Source organism: Salvelinus fontinalis, chromosome 10, assembly GCF_029448725.1.
Source record: "Salvelinus fontinalis isolate EN_2023a chromosome 10, ASM2944872v1, whole genome shotgun sequence".
NCBI classification, from domain to species: domain Eukaryota; kingdom Metazoa; phylum Chordata; class Actinopteri; order Salmoniformes; family Salmonidae; genus Salvelinus; species Salvelinus fontinalis.
Genome location: NC_074674.1, coordinates 9,948,589 through 9,968,416, shown reverse-complemented (window position 1 = coordinate 9,968,416; position 19,828 = coordinate 9,948,589). Strand labels below are relative to the sequence as shown.

The following is a 19,828-nucleotide window of genomic DNA, read 5'->3' as shown; positions in this document are numbered from 1 at the left end:
AAAAGTAAGTTTGAACACTTTCCCTCTACCCAGAGACTGAACAGAGGGAAGAAACAAGATGGTATCACTAGTGAGTAGAGGAAGTCTGTCCATACACATTTATTCATAGAAACTGTTACAGAATTCCCAAGCACGAAATACAAGCATCCCACAAACACAACTGTACAGATCTCTACGAAGCCAGCATGATTTGTTTATCCTCAAAGTAGCATGGTCACCAACATATATAAGCTATATACACAGCTGCCGAATTGGGGGAATTATTCTATGGTACAGAGTCAGACAAACTCATCCCATATGGGGCGTGCTGCTTGGTCTTGTTATACAAGCCTATGGGGAGAGCAGGCTGGAGAGATAACCCTACACCTATGGTGCAGACAGGTCTAAGATGACCCTTAGCGTTGATCTGGGGTCAGTTTGAATTCCTCACCTCATAGTTAAAGGACTGGAGTAGGGTAACTTCTACCCCAGTCTTTTCCTCATTGTTAAACCAGTTTCATGTTCTCCACTACCATATAGTAAAACAATTTGACAGCAGTATGTAGAGCAAGAGCAGCAAAGAAAATATTAAACACTATTAACATTAAATCATAACAAGGCAAACAACGACAAAGAAAATGCTGTTAAGGACAGAGATTGTATTGATATGGGGCGGGGCGGGGGTGCAATGAAACTGATGATCTGAAGGAATCCTTCCCATAAAAAACAAGATGAAGTTTTATTTGAAGTGTCATTAACAGTCAAATAAATCCCGCCCCGGCCACGCACACCCAGAACCTTTCCTGTGACGTCATGTAGAGGAGATTCTGGGGAATTCCAGGTCTCCTGGGCTATAAAAGTGTCTCTACTACACTAGTGTTGCCACACTGAGGTGTACTGTAGGACACCATCAGAAGTATGAAATATCTGTCTAGTATCAGAGCTTTACTATAAGGACCAGGGGGAAAGCTTTGGCTAAGGACTGCTCTAGACCCTGTTCAACAACTGGACCAAACACACACACATCTGCCACCGCCGATAGCGAGCATTAGCGGGGCTGCATCATACATTACATCATTCCCTTCACTAACCATCCAGGGAAAATTTGAATCCTAAACATGTCATTTCAGTTTAAAACAGTCCTAGATCATTAAACCATGCAGGACTGATGCGGGGGGAGTGTGTGGATAGCTTCATGTCAATGGCGGTTATCAACTATACAGGCTTGGTTTGGGATGTGGTGGATGAGACTTGATCGGTGTATATAGTATAGGTAGAAGCTATAAAAGGAAACGTTTAAAAAGCATTTATTCTGGTTGTGTTATGAACATTACCTATCTGTGTCAGTAACCCATGTCTTTATATATATTAAATGTGTGTGGATCTGGGTTTCCATGGCAGATGAGCTGCACAATGGGGCAGAGGAAGAGAAGGAGAGAGGGAACAGAAGGGAAGAAGAAGACAAAGTGAAAAAGGTGGGGGAGGAGGAATGACAGATTAATAGAGAGGTACACTCCCATTCAGCCCATCCCTCGTTCCCTCCCTCCACCCGTACCCCACACTCATGCAGCCACAGTGGAGTGGGGAGGGGGCGATGGAGGATGAGGAGAGCGAGAGGGGGGTGGAGGAGGAGAACAGAGAGAGAGGCGTTGGTCATTAGCAGCCGCAGCCTTCCCTCTGGGGCTGTGGTTCGTTGGTTATTAGCCGGCCTCCCTGGGGTGCGGAGGGCTTGTGCTGGACACCAGACTCTGCAGCATTCAGGTCCAGACTGCCGTCCTGGATGTTCTGGTAGATCTTCTTAGCTGCCTCCAGGAAGGCATCCTCCACGTTCTCACCCCTGGGCAGAGGACACACACAGTCAGTCACATGGTTAGGAACACAAAGCATTTCAGCACATTTCAGACCAAATGTGAAGTAAAAGCAGGCAGTGCCCTACGCCTTACGTTTTTGCGCTGGCTTCCAGGAATAAGAGACCTGTAACAAGGAATGTACACAAGATGGAGTCAGACTACTGCAGAAGAAAATTACAGATCCCCAACCGTCCTCCTTACTCATACCTATACTCAAGGGTGCAACTTTCACTGGGGACTGACATGTCCCCCCCTACATTCTGAAATTGCATTTGTCACCCCACTTTTATCATTGTCTCGTTTTGTATCACATACCAGTGTGCTTTAGGACCATGAGGACGCCTACGAGCGGTCGGGTAGGCTGTTAGGAGTGTTTATCCGACTGGATAAACGTTTCCCCCACCTCTAAAACCAAAGTTGCGCCCCTGCCTAGACTTACACCACATGACCAAAAGTATGTGGACACCTCGTTGAACACTCCAATATCATGGGCATTAATATGGAGTTGCCCCCCCCCCCCTTTGCTGCTATAACAGCCACCTCTCTTCTGGGAAGGAGTTCCACTAGATGTTGGGACTTGCTTCCATTCAGTCACAAGAGCATTGGTGAGGTCGGGCACAGATGTTGGGCGATTAGGCCTGGCTCGTAGTCAGCGTTCCAATTCATTCCAAAAATGTTTGAGGTCAGGGCCCTATGCAGGCCAGTCAAGTTCTTCCACGCCGATCTTAACAAACCATTGCTGTATGGACCTCGCTTTGTGCACTTGGGCATTGTCATGCTGAAACAGGAAAGGTCCTTCCCCAACCTGTTGCGACTAAGTTGGAAGCACAGAATCATCTAGAATGTCATTGTATGCTGTAGCGTTAAGATTTCCCTTCAGTGGAACTAAGGGGCCTAGCTCAAACTATGAAAAAAAAAGCCCCAGTCCATTATTCCTCCTCCACCAAACTTCACAGTTGGCACTATGCATTGGGGCAGGTAGAGTTCTCCTGGCATCCGCCAAACCCAGATTCGTCCTTTGGACTGCCAGATGGTGAAGTGCGATTTATCACTCCAGAGAACACGTTTCTACTGCTCCAGCTTTGCACCACTCCAACCACCAACACTTGGCATCGCACATGGGGATCTTAGGCTTGCGTGTGGCTGCTTAGCCATGGAAACCCATTTCATGAAGCTCCAGATGAACAGTTCTTGTGCTGACGTTGCTTTCAGAGGCAGTTTGGAACTCGGTAATGAGAGTGGTAATCGAGGATAGACGATTTTTACACACTACGCGCTTCAGCACTCGGCCTGTCCCGTTCTGTGAGCTTGTGTGGCCTACCACTTCACAGCTGAGCCATTGTTGCTCCTAGACGTTTCCACTTCACAATAACAGCTCTAGCAGGGCAGAAATTTGACCAACAGACTTATTGGAAAGGTGGCATCCTATGACGGTGCCATGTTGAAAGCCATTGAGCTCTTCAGTAAGGCCATCCTACTGCCAATGTTTTTCTATGTAGATTGCATGGGTGTGCACTAAATTGTATACACTCGTCAGCAACGGGTGTGGCTGAAATAGCCAAATTCACTAATTTGAAGGGTAGTCCACAAACTTTTGTATACAGTACCAGTCAAAAGTTTGGACACCCTACTCATTCAAAGGTTTTACTCTATTCTTACTATGTTATAGAATAATAGTGATGACATCAAAACTATGAAATAACACATACAATACGGAATCATGTTGTAACCAAAAAAGTGTTAAACATATCAACATATCATTTTAGATTCTTCAGAGTAGCCACCCTTTGACTTGACAGCATGGCATTCTCTCAACCAGCTTCATGAGGTAGTCACCTGGAATGGAGTTCAATTAAACAGGTATGCCTTGTTAGCCCCCGTGATATGCAACTTTTCAGGGAAGTTAGGAACCAATATACACAGGCAGTTTGGAAAGCGAAGGCTAGCTTTTTCAAGCAGAAATTTGCATCCTGTAGCACAAACTAAAAAATGTTCTGGGACACTAAAGTCCATGGAGAATAAGAGCACCTCCTCCCAGCTGCCCACTGCACTGAGGTTAGGAAACACTGTCACCACTGATAAATCCACTATAATTGAGAATTTCAGTAAGCATTTTTCTACGGCTGGCCATGCTTTCCACCTGGCTACACCTACCCCGGTCAACAGCCCTGCACCCCGCACAGCAACTTGCCCAAGCCTCCCCCATTTCTCCATCACACAAATCCAGATAGCCGATGTTCTGAAAGAGCGGCAAAATCTGGACCCCTACAAGTCAGCCGGACTAGACAATCTGGACCCTCTCTAAAATGATCTGCCGAAATTGTTGCAACCCCTATTACTAGCCTGTTCAACCTCTCTTTCGTATCGTCTGAGATTCCCAAAGATTGGAAAGCAGCCGCGGTCATCCCCCTCTTCAAATGGGGAGACACTCCAGAACCAAACTTCAAAGGGGGAGACACTCCAGAACCAAACTGCGACAGGCCTATATCTATCCTACCCTGCCTTTCTAAGGTCTTCGAATGCCAAGTTAAACAGATTACCGACCATTTCGAATCCCACCGTACCTTCTCCGCTATGCAATCTGGTTTCAGAGTTGGTCATAGGTGCACCTCAGCCACACTCAAGGTCCTAAACGATATCATAACCGCCATCGATAAGAGACAATACTGTGCAGCCATATTCATCGACCTGGCCAAGGCTTTCGACTCTGTCAATCACCACATTCTTATCGACAGACTCAACAGTCTTGGTTTCTCATATGATTGCCTCGCCTGGTTCACCAACTACTTCTCTGATAGAGTTCAGTGTGTCAAATCGGATGGCCTGTTGTCCGGCCCTCTGGCAGTCTCTATGGGGGTACCACAGGGTTCAATTTTCGGGCCGACTCTCTTCTCTGTATACATCAATGATGTTGCTCTTGGTGCTGGTGATACTCTGATCCACCTCTATGCAGACGACACCATTCTGTATACTTCTTGCCCTTCTTTGGACACTTAACTAACCTCCAGATGAACTTCAATGCCATACAACTCTCCAACTACTCTTAAATGCAAGTAAAACTAAATGCATGCTCTTCAACCGATCGCTGCCCGCACCTGCCTGCCCGTCCAACATCACTACTCTGGACGGTTCTGACTTAGAATATGTGGACTACAAATACCTAGGTGTCTGGTTAGACTGTAAACTCTCCTTCCAGACTCATATTAAACATCTCCAATCCAAAATTAAATCTAGATTTGGCTTCCTATTTCGCAACAAAGCATCCTTCACTCATGCTGCCAAACATACCCTCGTAAAACTGACCATCCTACCGATCCTCGACTTAGGCGATGTCATTTACAAAATAGCCTCCAACACTCTACTCAACAAATTGGATGCAGTCTATCACAGTGCCATCCGTTTTGTCACCAAAGCCCCATATACTACCCACCACTGCGACCTGTACGCTCTCGTTGGCTGGCCCTCGCTTCATACTCGTCGCCACTGGCTCCATGTCATCTATAAGTCTTTGCTAGGTAAAGCCCCGCCTTATCTCAGCTCACTGGTCACCATAGCAGCACCCACCCGTAGCACGCGCTCCAGCAGGTATATCTCATTGGTCACGCCCAAAGCCAATTCCTCCTTTGGCCGCCTTTCCTTCTAGTTCTCTGCTGCCAATGACTGGAACGAACTGCAAAAATCTCTGAAGCTGGAGCTCACAGATCACTGCACATAGCCCATCTGTAAATAGCCCATCCAACTACCTCATCCCTATACTGTATTTATTTATCTTGCTCCTTTGCACCCCAGCATCTCTACTTGCACATCTACCATTCCAGTGTTTAATTGCTATATTGTAATTACTTCGCCACCATGGCCTATTTATTGCATTACCTCCCGTATCTTACCTCATTTGCACACAATGTATGTAGACTTCTTTTATTATTGACTGTATGTTTGTTTATTCCATGTGTACCTCTGTGTTGTTGTATGTGTCGAAATGCTTTGCTTTATCTTGGCCAGGTCCCAGTTGTAAATGAGAACTTGTTCTGAACTAGCCTACCTGATTAAATAAAGGTGAAAAAAAAGAAGTTAATTTGTGGAATTTCTTTCCTTTTTAATGCATTTGGGCCAATCAGTTGTGTTGTGACAAAGTAGGGTGGTACACAGAAGATAGCCCTATTTGGTAAAATACCAAGTCCATATTATGGCAAGAACTGTTCAACTAAGCAAAGAGAAACAACAGTTTATCCTTACTTTAAGACATGAATGGTCAGTCAATATGGAATATTTCAAGAACTTTCAAAGTTTCTTCAAGTGCAGTTGTAACACTTGTTCAAGTGCATCTAATTGAGATGGTTTGGGATAGGTTTGGGATAAGTTGGACCGCAGTGAAGGAAAAGCAGCCAACAAGTGCTCAGCATATGTGGGAACTCCTTCAATGTGTGAACTACTGTTGGAAAAGCATTCCAGGTGAAGCTGGTTGAGAGAATGCCAAAAGTGTGCAAAGCTGTCATCAAGGCAAAGGGTGGCTTCTTTGAATAATCTAAAATATATTTTGATTCGTTAAACACCTTTTTGGTTACTACATTATTTCATAGTTTGTCTTCACTATTATTCTACAATGTAGAAAATTGTAAAAAATAAAATAAAAACCCTTGAATGAGTAGGTGTTTCCAAACTATTGAATGGTACTGTATATAGTGTATCTCTCACTCGCTCTCTATGAATGTGTCCTCACTTATGCGTTCACCTCTTTAGCATTCTCCCTCTGTACCTGAATGTATGCGCCATTTACTCTCTTTCACCTCTCCCTTTCTCCCTCTCAATCAGAGACGAGTTGCTACTTCTCAAACTCTCCATCCCTCCCTATATGGAGGAGTCTCTTCTCTCTTGGTCTCCCTCACACTCCCCCTTCCAATCACCTGGTGAGAGTGGGGGGGCCCGGGGGCATTCTCACAGCCATTCAGATAGGGTGGAATAGAGAGAGACAGATTGTTACTCCTCTCCCATCATCCCTCTCATTGAGCCCGAGGATGTTCCCTGTCTCACCGTTCTCCTCAGCGAACTGCTTGGCCTCCTCATACGTGACATCTCTCTGGGCCTCCAGATCTGCTTTGTTACCTATGAGAATGATCACCTGTGGGAGGACAGAATGAGTCGGTCAGTCCTCCAGGCACCAAACACATTAACACAGTGGCAGTAGCAGCCTGGCAAGCACTAAACTCACATCCTCACTCACTTATAGACAGAAAACGACATACGAGACAGCTCAGACACACTTCACAGAGCGAGAGCTCTTACAGAACTTAGTACCAGTGGGAGAAATGGATTCAGCAATACTGTATCGGCTACACACCATGAAAGATACAGATATTAATATTAGAGGTTGACCGATTAATCGGAATGGCCGATTAATTAGGGCCGATTTCAAGTTTATATAACAATCGGTAATGGGCATTTTTGGACACCGATCATGGCTAATTACATTGCACTCCATGAGGAGACTGCGTGGCAGGCTGACTACCTGTTATGTGACTGCAGCAAGGAGCCAAGATAAGGTGCTAGCTAACGTTAAAATCAATCAATCTTAACATAATCACTAGTTAACTACACATGGTTGATGATATTACTAGTTTATCTAGCGTGTCCTGCGTTGCATGTAATCATGGAATCACAGCCTACTTCGCCAAACGGATGATTTAACAAGCGCATTCGCAAAAAAAGCACTGTCGTTGCACCAATGTGTACCTAACCATAAACATCAATGCCTTTCTTAAAATCAATACACAAGTATATATTTTTAAACATGCATTTTTAGTTAATATTGCCTGCTAACATGAATTTATTTTAACTAAGGAAATTGTGTTACTTATCTTGCGTTCTGTGCAACAGAGTCTGGGTATATGCAGCAGTTTGGGCCGCCTGGCTCATTGCGAACTGTGTGAAGATTATTTATTCCTAACAAAGACAGCCAACTTCGCCAAACAGGATGATTTAACAAAAGCGCATTTGCGAAAAAAGCACAATCGTTGCACGAATGTACCTAACCATAAACATCAATGCCTTTCTTAAATCAATACACAGAAGCATATTTTTTTTAACCTGCATATTAAGTTAAGAAATTCATGTTAGCGGGCAATATTAAACTAGGGAAATTGTGTCACTTCTCTTGCGTTCATTGCACACAGAGTCAGGGTATATGCAACAGTTTGGGCCACCTGGCTCGTTGCGAACTAACTTGCCAGAATTTTATGTAATTATGACATAACATTGAAGGTTGTGCAATGTAACAGGAATATTTAGACTTATGGATGCCACTCGTTAGATAAAATACGTAACGGTTACGTATTTCACTGAAAGAATAAACGTTTTGTTTTCGAAATTATAGTTTCCGGATTTGACCATATTAATGACCTAAGGTTCGTATTTCTGTGTGTTATTATATTATAATTAAGTCTATTATTTGATAGAGCAGTCTGACTGAGCGGTGGTAGGCAGCAGCAGGCTCGTAAGCATTCATTCAAACAGCACTTTACAGCGTTTGCCAGCAGCTATTCGCAATGCTTCAAGTATTGCGCTGTTTATGACTTCAAGCCTATCAACTCCCGAGATTAGGCTGGCAATACTAAAGTACCTATTAGAACATCCAATAGTCAAAGGTATATGAAATACAAATGGTATAGAGAGAAATAGTCCTATAATAACTACAAACTAAAGCTTCTTGCCTAGGAATATTGAAGACTCATGTTAAAAGGAACCACCAGCTTTTATATGTTCTCATGTTCTGAGCAAGGAACTTAAACATTAGCTTTTTTACATGGCACATATTGCACTTTTACTTTCTTCTCCAACACTTTGTTTTTGCATTATTTAAACCAAATTTAACATGTTTCATTATTTATTTGAGACTAAATTGATTTTATTGATGTATTATATTAAGTTAAAATAAAAGTGTTCATTGTTCATTCAGTATTGTTGTAATTGTCATTATTACAAATATATATATATATATATATATATATATATATATATATATATATATATATATATATATATATATTTTTTTTTTATATATATATAAATATATTAAAAAATATAGATATATATATGCTTCTTTTGGTCCTCCAATCAATCGGTATCAGCGTTGAAAAATCATAATCGGTCGACCTCTAATGAATATACAACTTCCAATGCATCTGGGCACTAGTCATGTCCCATTTTCCAACGAGAGACTGTGGTCTTCGAGTACAAACAAGCCGACTGTGAGTGAGTTTAGGATGTTGACGTTGTATAAGCAAGCTAGACGCATATTCTAATCTGTACATGAAAGCAGTGTGATTTGGCCATAATCATATTAGTCAAAATGCAATTTAGAGATGGACGGGGCTCTGGGGCATCAAACACACTGGGTGTGCTGCGGTGGGATACAGCAGAGACACAAAGAGCATTAGATGAGAGAATGCAAGAAAGGGGACAGGGAGACTACTTGGTAGTACATCCAACCAGATAGTGTGTTTGACAGGTAGCTAGAGAGGAGCAGTGTGAAACCATACTCACAGTATTTGGGTTGGTAAGATTTCTGGCATCAGTCAGCCAGCTGCTGAGATGGTTGTACGTACTTCTCCTGTGGAACACACACAGGGAAGAGTGGGAGTTAGTTAACCTGGCGGCAGATCGGGACAAAACAGAGTGTGCCACATCATAAGTGGGATCAAAGGAGTGGCTGTGACGAATGGAGAAATGTTCCTGGGTCTGTATCTATATATATATCCTTTCACTAATAGAATAAACTTTCTGATATCGCTTACTGATTCTTCAGTTTTGAAACAGTTCTTACAGGCCGAGACACGGGTGTCAATATGGAACGCTAAAATTAGGCTAGGGAACAAACGAGCAATCGAATCCCAATTCATAAAACAGAGGCAATGATATGCTGCATAGACACTACTATTAGTGGGAAAACTACAATATAGAAATACTGCAATACTTAAAGCTTTACTCTGAGCCTATGCTTTCTATGAGAGAAGACAGACATTCCACTGTTAGTTTAGATGGCCACTGATACATTCTCACAGTTTGGGGGAGGAAGGTGGGGAGGGCAACAGGATGCAGACACCATGTTTGTTCAGGAAGAGAGGGGCACACTTTATGCCATCTGCCCCTTTTCCTTTCCTTTGTCTCACACACAGACATATAGGCCTACAGACCGAGAGCAATCTGACTAGTACAGCTAACAGGGTGGGTTGTGTATTGTAGAACAAGCTGAGGGGACTAAGTGGGAGTAGGATGAAGTTGGCCCTAGATGCTTATCGGAGGCCAGTTTTTTTTAAATGTTCTGTATGGTTTGAGCTAGGATTGGGGAAGGGTAATTTGACCCTAGCTCTTTGCCTACAGGCAGCTTCTACCTGGAGCATCAAGGTTCGGGCACATCGGTGTGTGTGCGCGTACCTGGTGATGTCGTAGACCATGAGTGCGCCCGCGGCCCCCCTGTAATAACTACGCGTGACGGCCCTGAAGCGCTCCTGGCCCGCCGTGTCCCAGATCTGCAGCTTGATCTTCTGGCCGCTCACCTCGATTATCCTCGTGCCAAACTCCACGCCGATCGTGTGGGGGCAGTCCGCCATGACTGGAGGAGCGAGAGGTGGGGAAAGGAATAGATCGTCAGTATAGCTATGAGGAATCCAAGGAGGCAACATTCCTCTATACACAGAATTCAATAAATACCAAAAACAGAGTATTGTCACTTTGTCAAGAGACATGAAGAGACTGGAGAGTGAACTACATCAGAGATCTGTACATATTGACGAGATGCTCGTGTCTCCGCCCAAACAATAGGAGTCGTTTTCAGCCGACAAGTGTCGGGCCAAAATAAGCCCATAGAAACGCATAGGTGAAACCTCTTGCATCGCATCTTCTTCTCCAACTACATCTCCCATCACGGAAGTCTGACTCAGTAGACCTTCCGCAGCCTGCCTCCCTTTCTCGCTCTCCCTTCCTCCTCTCCGGAGTGTCATTAGACTGCTGTGATTAACCTGCTCTCTACTCCATTTACTGTTACTACACCTCCTCCTTCCCCTGCACAATCTCTCTCCTCTCCCTACCATACAGAACAGCCTGCCAGTGGCACAGCTAGCACCAACTTGAACTATGAACAGCACCCATATACATACGCATCTTTCCACACAGTCACGAACACATCCAACCACACAGAGAAAACAGGTGCACCCTTGACCGTATACACGCACTTCATCACCTCCATTGTGAGGGAACAGAGAGAGCAGGTGGGTTGAGTATCCATCTCAGACTGGCAGATCAGTTGGTTTTTACCACTTGCATTTCAATGTTAACCAGAGACAGGGAGGAAGTCTTTAAACCTGGCATTCAGCACTCACAAAGCAGCTGCCTGTTCCGAGCCCAAGACTACAGGCCATGCAGGATGCGATGCTAGATAGATGAATGAGGAGCAGAGCATCTGCATTTACTGCTGCCTGCTAATAATGCCATTAAAATGCATTCAAAAGCCTGGGTGTTATAGTGAAGTGACTGAGGCTACAGCTGAGAAAGCACACACAAATAACATGAAGCAGACACACATTTCAAAGTGGCACCCACACTCTCCCCCTCTCTCAATGAGCTGAAGTCATCAGAGGGGATTTACAGTGAGACAGTCCATTCCTACAGCCTGTGTGAGATGGTGGGGTATCTGTCTGGAGTCAGTGGGGATGTACTTACATTTCTTCTCTGTGAACTGGTGAAGCAAACATGACTTCCCTACCCCCATGTCCCCTACAGAGAGAGAGAGAGAGGGAGATGTGTCAGGATCCATGTTCAAATATTAACATTACATACAAGACGGAGAGGACAAAAAAAACACAGACATACAACTTGTTTCATATTTTCCTATGAAGGGATCCGTTTTCACTGACCACTCGGTCTGACCAGGAACAACTCTGGTTGTAACACACAGAAAGAGCATCTTCCCTCTCCCCCTCAGACATTGTTAACAGAATGCTATGGTGGTTGCCATGTGTGTGCTTTACACATATGGAGGGCACTTGAAGAGGCAGCATGAACAGGCCTGCAGGGCTTTGACTTAAGAGCTGGCATGGTTACCTCTAGTGGAGTGGGGAGAGCAGAGCATTTTATTTACTTTTTAAAGCTGCAATATGTAACTTTTTGGGTGACCCAACCAATTTCACATAGAAATGTGAGTCATAGATCTGTCATTCTTATTGAAAGCACATCTAAGAATCAGTAGATCTGTTCTATGTGTGCTAGTTCTAGGCTTAACATTCTTGCGTCTTCTGCAGTTGGTTTTGTACACCAGCTTCAAACAGCTGAATAATACAATATTTGTAGTTAATTGAAAATATATTTCACAGCGGTTTAGATGGTACAATGTTTCTGAATACTTGTTTGTTTTGTCACAAACTGAAATTAGGCGAACTACTCAAATTTGCAACCAGGAAATGGCGGAGCGATTTCCGCATATTGCACATTTAAGGCCTATAAACTAATGTCTGCTCTAGCTACGGAGCTAAAGTGACGTGTGTGTGTTGTATGACCACATTGATGTCTGGGTGACAGACAGCAAACAAGAGGAGCACACGACGGGGCATTTGGCAGTTGTCAAACAAGTCCAAAGTTGACATTGAGGTGGGGTTTTTAAAAGCCTCAATGCAGCAGGATAAACCACCTCCAGGGAGTTGGAGATGGAGAGATATGGAGATTTAACTTCCCTGTTTTGAAGTGACAAACTGGTTGGAAAATACACTAAGGGGAAGAGTGGAATGCACAACAAGATAAAACTACCACCTCAACTCAGAACATTTTGGCCAGGGCTATGCACCAACAATACATAAGGTTAATGTACTCTCATTGCTTCTGTTGGTAATTTAGATCAAACAGGAGAGCAATCGTTCTTTTTTAAGTTCATTAATAACCCCGTTACGAGCACATTGTCAGTACAGTGTGTCATTAGAACACAAACCATTTTGCTTTGCTTAGGCTAGCTTCCGGGGAAAACATTTATTGATGAAAACGTTTTAAAGCACTGCGAGATGGCGACCACATACCGAATCAAAAGGAATCTGCTGTAATGGGGTCATGGTTGAGACCTGGAGTAATCCTGACCACATGACCTGACCAGGACAAACTCCTGAGCTACGGTTCTAGTCTCGTGATGGGTGCTCTTTCAGGGCTTGTAGCATCTCAGTGAGCTGTGTGCTAACTGCAACCAATGGGTGACCTACATACAGCACAGCACTGTACACACAAACAAACAGGCCTCCATTCCAATCCAGTCAACACGCATGCTCGCGGCTCACTTACCGATGATGATGTATTTGAAAATGTAGGAGTAGTTGTACGGTGCGGTGGCCATCGTGGCTCTGAAAGAGAGAGAAAGGTTCAAGATGAGTCAGAGAAAGAATCAGGGTGCTGTCTATGAATCTACTCTAGCTGAGCATCATGCAGAAACCACACATTATCATTGAATTCTGTCTGTCGACATCACTCACTATCCCATCTAATTGTACAGTGCTTGGTTTGACCACACACTTATTCAACTGAAACATTGCATCTTGCTGCTCGACCACTGGCACTCCATAACATTAAACTACAACATCATGCCTGGTATATAGCATGGGCCTGTGAATTGGTCAACATGCTCAGTAGAGAATGATGTCACCATGTCTCAGACCGTACTAGAGAGACTGAGCAGCTGGTGTGCTGTATGAGAACTAAAACATTATTCTAGGTAGTATGAATAATTCCTGATTTCTCAGGATTCCTGTCATGTGATTTCTCAGTTAGACAGCAGGCCCAGGAGCACTGACCTCTCAAACATATGGGTAGGACTCAACCCAGCTGGAAGAGCTGAAACCATCTGATAGCGATGTATCTGACCACACACAAATACGTTGACTTTGTAACTCCAGTATCGGACATTAATCTACAGGGCCTAACTCAACTGATATCTGTCTATCAAATCAGCATGAGGAAGTCAAGCTTCAGCCAGCTATCACTGGATAGGTCCCAATTATCTCTCCTTCCTCCCAAAGTGTGCACTTTTTCACTTCCCTTCACCGATTTGAAAGGACATTTCTGGTATAAGAAACATGGCGGAAACTCCCTCTAGCCCATGCCTCCACCAGTCCAATGCTTTTAGATTTGTGGGAAGTAGTGAATGAGTGTACACTTCAGGAGAAAGGAGAGATTATTGGGACGCACCCTGTGGGCAGGTTGTGTAAGAAGAGAAACCAACCAGGATTAGACAGCGACTCAGCCTAGCTGAGGAAGAGAGACCTAGAAGTGAAGGGAGGCTGCAAAAAAATAATAATCAGACAGGGAGGGTCATCATAGATCACACACTCTGATGGACAAGGCCTGTCAGAAGCCGTCATCTTATTCACAACAGTACCACGGACTGTAACTAGACGTGGCAGAGCCAGACTCTTCTGTATTACTATCCCGTGATGCACCTACAATTTGAAGTTTCCATTATGATCTTTAGGCCAGCAGCCATTAACTAATGGGGTTAGTTAGAGGATGAATAACCACCAATTACAATACGGATGTTATCAATTTGAGAGGCCCATTAATCAAACAATCGCTTAGCCAATCGTTTTCATCAAGATGAAGATAGAGAACTTCTCTAGATGTAGCCTAATCTCACACAACGGAAGCTAAAACAAAAACAAGTGCATAGGACCAAATGGGTGTTTATGTTGGGTTGGTTGATCATCACCATTTTGCACCATGTTCAATGGTTTCCTCTCTACATCACAAACCTCGAGAAACAACTGCTCTGAGAACCCTCAGACAGATGTCGGAGTAAACAGAGAGGTTTAAATTGAATGGTAAGCATTAGCCTTGTTCTGTGCTTAGCCAATGGGGGAGCAAGGCTATATCTCCACAATAGCAAAGGCTTAGGTGCATGGTCCCGGGCAGACTGAGGTGCGTGTATGAACATCATTAAAAAGAACATCGATCTGCATAGAAATTAAGCAGCTATTTTCTATGATACACTCAGATAAATATGAGGCTTCTAGCCAATTGTGTCATCGATACGGCAAGTACAGGCAGCCAACATCCCCAGCAGTGTTGTGTCACTTTGAGGCAAGCGATTTCATTAGACTTAGACTTCACATTCAGGAAATTGCATCATATGTGCACAGCTCCTTTTAATCTCAAATGAAAGGAAGACATTACATTAGGCTGTAGAAGAGGAGAGGTTTTAAGAGGGATAGCGTTTCCTTGCGTCTCCCTAGTCCATTATACAGAGGCTCTGTCAGAACCATTAGCAGCTGTCATTTCACAAGAGTACCCAAGGGAGGACAAGTAGCACCTTTAAATTCCGCTTAACAGTCTGGCTAGATACTGCACGGAAACACACAGGTCTAGGCCCTAAGTAATTGGTATCCCTAGATACCAGCTACCCACACAACCCATCTGTTGCCTTTATGCTGAGCGACATTCATTCAAATGGATTTGAATTATAACTAACTACACCTACAGTAGCAGTTAAAAGTTTGGACACACCTACTCATTACAGGGTTTCTTTATTGTTTCACTTTTTTCTACATTGTAGAAGATTAGTGAAGATATCAAAACTATTAAATAACACACATGGAATCATGTAGTAACCAAAAAAATTGTTAAACAAATCAACATATATTTTAGATTCTACAAAGTAGCCACCCTTTGCCTTGATGACAGCTTTGCACATTCTTGGCATTCTCTCAACCAGCTTCATGAGGTAGTCACCTGGAATGCATTTCAATTAACCGGTCTGCCTTGTTAAAAGTTAATTTGTGGAATTTCTTTCCTTCTTAATGCGTTTGAGACAATCAGTTGCGTTGTGACAAGGTAGGGGTGGTATACAGAAGATAGCCCTATTTGGTAAACGACCAAGTCCATATTATGGCAAGAACAGCTCAAATAAGCAAAGGGAAACGACAGTCCATCATTACTTTAAGACATGAAGGTCAGTCAATACGGAACATTTCAAGAACTTTGAATGTTTCTTCAAGTGCAGTAGCAAATCCATCAAAGGCTGTGATGAAACTGGCTTTCACCGCCACAGGAAAGGAAGACCCCGAGTTAGTTACCAGTCTCAGATTGCAGCCCAAATAAATGCTTCACAGAGTTCAAGTAACAGACATCTCAACATCAACGGTTCAGAGGAGACTGTACGAATCCGACCTTCATGGTTGAATTGCTGCAAAGAAACCACCACTTAAGGACACCAATAAGAAGAAGAGACGTGCTAGCGCCAAGAAACACGAGCAATGGACATTAGACTGATGGATATCTGTCCTTGGTCTGATGAGTCCAAATTTGAGATATTTGGTTCCAACTGTCGTGTCTTTGCGAGACGCAGAGTAGGTGAACGGATGATCTCCGCATGTGTGGTTCCCACCGTGAAGCATGGAGGAGGTGGAGGTGGAGGTGGAGGTGCTTACCATTCAATTTAAACCTCTCTGTTTACTCCGACATCTGTCTGAGGGTTCTCAGAGCAGTTGTTTCTCGAGGTTTGTGATGTAGAGAGGAAACCATTGAACATGGTGCAAAATGGTGATGATCAACCAACCCAACATAAACACCCATTTGGTCCTATGCACTTGTTTTTGTTTTAGCTTCTGGAAGACTGATATTTAGGATCATCTTCCAGAATTGAATGAATTTGTGCTAATCATCTGAGGGGGTTAATTTCAGGTCAAGGTGTCCCCTCAGCCTCATCCTCTCTGCATGGGGTTGGTCAGAGACCCTTGGGTGCCACTCCCCTGAAGTGGCCTAGAACAAAATGGCCCCACTCCCCATTCCAGCTCTGCCTGCTTGAAAAACAAAGTGCAGCGAGAGTACAGTAGAGAAGTAAACAAGTAGAAAGATAGTTGAGGTGGTAAGGGAAGTCATGTAGTTAGCGTGTGGGATAAGCTCCAGTAAGGGATTTGATACACTGACCGTAAAGTGAACTAGTATCACAGCCTGCCTTGCTGCTAGCCTGACTGCCTTCCCTCACATGACCCTCTGTCATGTGATGCCTCCAGACTCATGTGAGTTTTTCCATAAGGCGAAAGCTATAGGCCTACTAGAGCTGTACACCCTCTAGGGCTACTCCTTCTTTGGGTAAATTCTAGAAAAAAATCCCCTTTTCCCGAACGAGGCCCTGGGGAAGTATACATCCAAGGAGATTGCGATTGAGAGCATGTGACCAGACTGCAGTCTCAGCACTTCTCCATACACTCGCACTGATTCATAAAACAGAGCGCTGTCACCTCTTATCACATCCACTACCTGTTGTTGAACGAATATAATTGGTGTCACATACTGTACATCTGGGCTATTTTTATTTTCTCTGACTCATTGTCATATTGCTATGCTGCCATACAAACAAAATCCTGCTGTAAATTGCAGAAGCACATTTGGGTTGTGATCACCATTACCAAAGGCAGAGATGGAATGGACAAATCAATTGCAAAACTTGGGTTCAATCAATGCACATACAGTGTATTTCTTTCACTTTGTGATCTGCCATTTTAAGGGAATATTTTTTCCATCAAAGTAAAATTCAAGGCCAAGAAAATACCAAATGCCTCTGCTCTTGTCACACAGAGGAGAGGAGTATCTCAGGTGATGACACATCTACATGAATACATTCATATTCCATCCTAATCAAAGCCTCATTCTTATATCAAATAAATATTTCAGTGATTGACAGTAAGGGCTGGCCCGAGACAAGGCCTAGATATGAACGCATGCTGTGTCATCTATGTGATTACTGGATAGCTGGCTGAGCTAAAGAGCTACTGTACTATAAATTATTAAACTAAGGGCCTATGCAGTCAAAAATGTAATTTTCCTGTGTTTTAAATATATTTCCACACTATGAAATTGGGTTGGACTGCCTACCATGCAGAATAAGTTAATAGACCAATAACAAAGAGAGTTTGCCCTCCTCTCGGCCAATAAAAGCTCGTTTTTAGGTTACACGTCCCTTCCATTAGGCCAGGGTTTCCCAAAAACAGCTGATTCAAATAATCAAAGCTTGATTATGAGTTGGTTATTTCAATCAGTTTTGTAGTGCTATGGCAAAAACCAAAACATGCACCTACTGGGGCCCCAGGACCGAGTTTTGGAAACCTTGCATTAGACCACTCCAAAACAGTCCTAGCAACATTTATTTGAGAAATTGTTTATTTTTTTACAACTTAAATTGAAAACAATCACAGTAAGGTACTTAATTGTTACCCAGAAATTATTTGATGTTGAGATTAAACGGCTGCGTTGGACCTTTTAATGGACGAATGAACGCCACAATTTCAGAACAATACAGTTGGCTTGTGACAATGTAGGCTAGAGGGAGGGCATAATCTAGAAAACTGCTCATGACAGTTAAAGCACACATCTGACTATAGCTAACTACATGAGATGAAAAGGTTGATAAACTAATTACCTACAAATACAACACCCCAAAGCATCTATCTGCTGGCCAACGACGTTAGCTAGCTGATGCTATCAACACAAACCGTGGCAACAGTCTGTTTAGATAGCTAGCATCTTGGTTTATTGTTTAGACGGGACGCTAAAATAATGTATTGTAAAATGTACTGGCAGTGAAGTTGGGAGAGGTGTGGGTTGCTAGCTGGAGTAGTTAAATGTCCAAATATGACCATAACGTACTAGACTAGACCCGATCTTAACGTTAGCCATCTTCATTGACCTGCTAACTAACTAGCCAGCTGGAAACAGGCTAAACTGGCTAACTAGATAACCATAATACACGTGTCATCATTTATTGGCGAATAGGTAGCTAGCCATGTCGAAGAATACCGTTACCATGACATGAGCCTTGATAACTTAGGCGAAATGTTGGGGCCAACAAATGATAGCTAGCCAGCGTAACGTTACTCTTTCGGATACTACAGTAGTTAGTTAACGTTAGCTCCTAAGCAATGGCCTGTTCCCCAAAACAACGGACACCTGGCTAGATCCACAGTGGTTAGACAAAACCACGGGTGCCTGTGAAGAATGGTAATATATTACACAGCGCAAGATAGATAACATTAGCTAGTAGACACTTTACTCGTTGGCTAGCTAACCGCTAACTTAACTATTATTAGCGTAGTAGTTAGCTAGCCACTATAAATTGTAACACAGAAGGTTCAACGTTTTATAAATGTGTTAGCTATATGTGGATACGAACACTCCTATATTATGTTTATATTCTTACCGGAAATTGTCGGTTTAATGTCTTGAGCACTTCAGAAGAGATCTGCAGGTTATCCTGGCTGAAGTATCTACCTTGCCTGCCTGTCCAAGATGGCTGCTTGCACTGCACAGGGTTTTTCCTTCTGTTGTGTGGCTTCTGGGACAAAGGGCAATGCATATGGGGCGATTTGCGCTGTTTGCACTAATTATAAATCCGCAATGAAGTGCGCAAACTGAAAAATCAATGTATTGGACGCGATAGGTAGTGTCGCCGATATTAAACAGTTTTGTGTCATGAAGAATCACTTATGCTTTGGTCGGTGTGATGGCAGTGCTGCATCAGACGGCCTCAGCCTACATGTGTGCGAGTAGACTAACCTAATATTCGACCATCAGTGTCAAAGTACAGTACTATATATTCAATTGCTGGTCCTTTTGTTGTGGACCCACACTAGGAATATTTATAAAGAAAGACTTGTGTTGGGAATGGGATCTAAGCCAACTACAACATATTCCATAACTAGGCTTATGATTTGAAGATCAAATGTATTTTCTTTATGATTCAGACCCAATTCTCTTTTGCTGATATGGAATAGGCTATGGAGGGAAGGCTTCATACTGCATGTAACTTGTTTAAAAATGACTTGACAGAAGTCAATGTGTATCTACTGATGGTGTTAAATATGGTTTCCTCGATATTACGAAAGGTGTCCGGCAGGGGTCAATTCTGGGCCCTGTGCTTTTTACTGTTTACATTAACAATATCGACTTCCACTTGTGTAACCTGCACTTGTATTTAGATGATA

At 43.3% G+C, this 19,828-nt stretch overlaps 1 protein-coding gene across 1 annotated transcript; it reads right to left on the bottom strand.

The window, feature by feature from the left end:
• Window positions 1–75: 75 nt before the first annotated feature.
• On the bottom strand, window positions 76–19,378 carry LOC129863589 (ras-related protein Rab-14-like). Its single transcript, XM_055935668.1, has 8 exons — window positions 19,045–19,378; window positions 13,143–13,201; window positions 11,544–11,597; window positions 10,260–10,437; window positions 9,369–9,435; window positions 6,861–6,948; window positions 1,923–1,953; window positions 76–1,816 (listed from the first exon to the last, which is right to left on the bottom strand). The coding sequence occupies exons 2-8, from the start codon at window positions 13,192–13,194 to the stop codon at window positions 1,636–1,638; spliced, it is 651 nt and encodes a 216-aa protein (XP_055791643.1). The 5' UTR covers window positions 13,195–13,201; window positions 19,045–19,378; the 3' UTR covers window positions 76–1,635.
• Window positions 19,379–19,828: the final 450 nt, after the last annotated feature.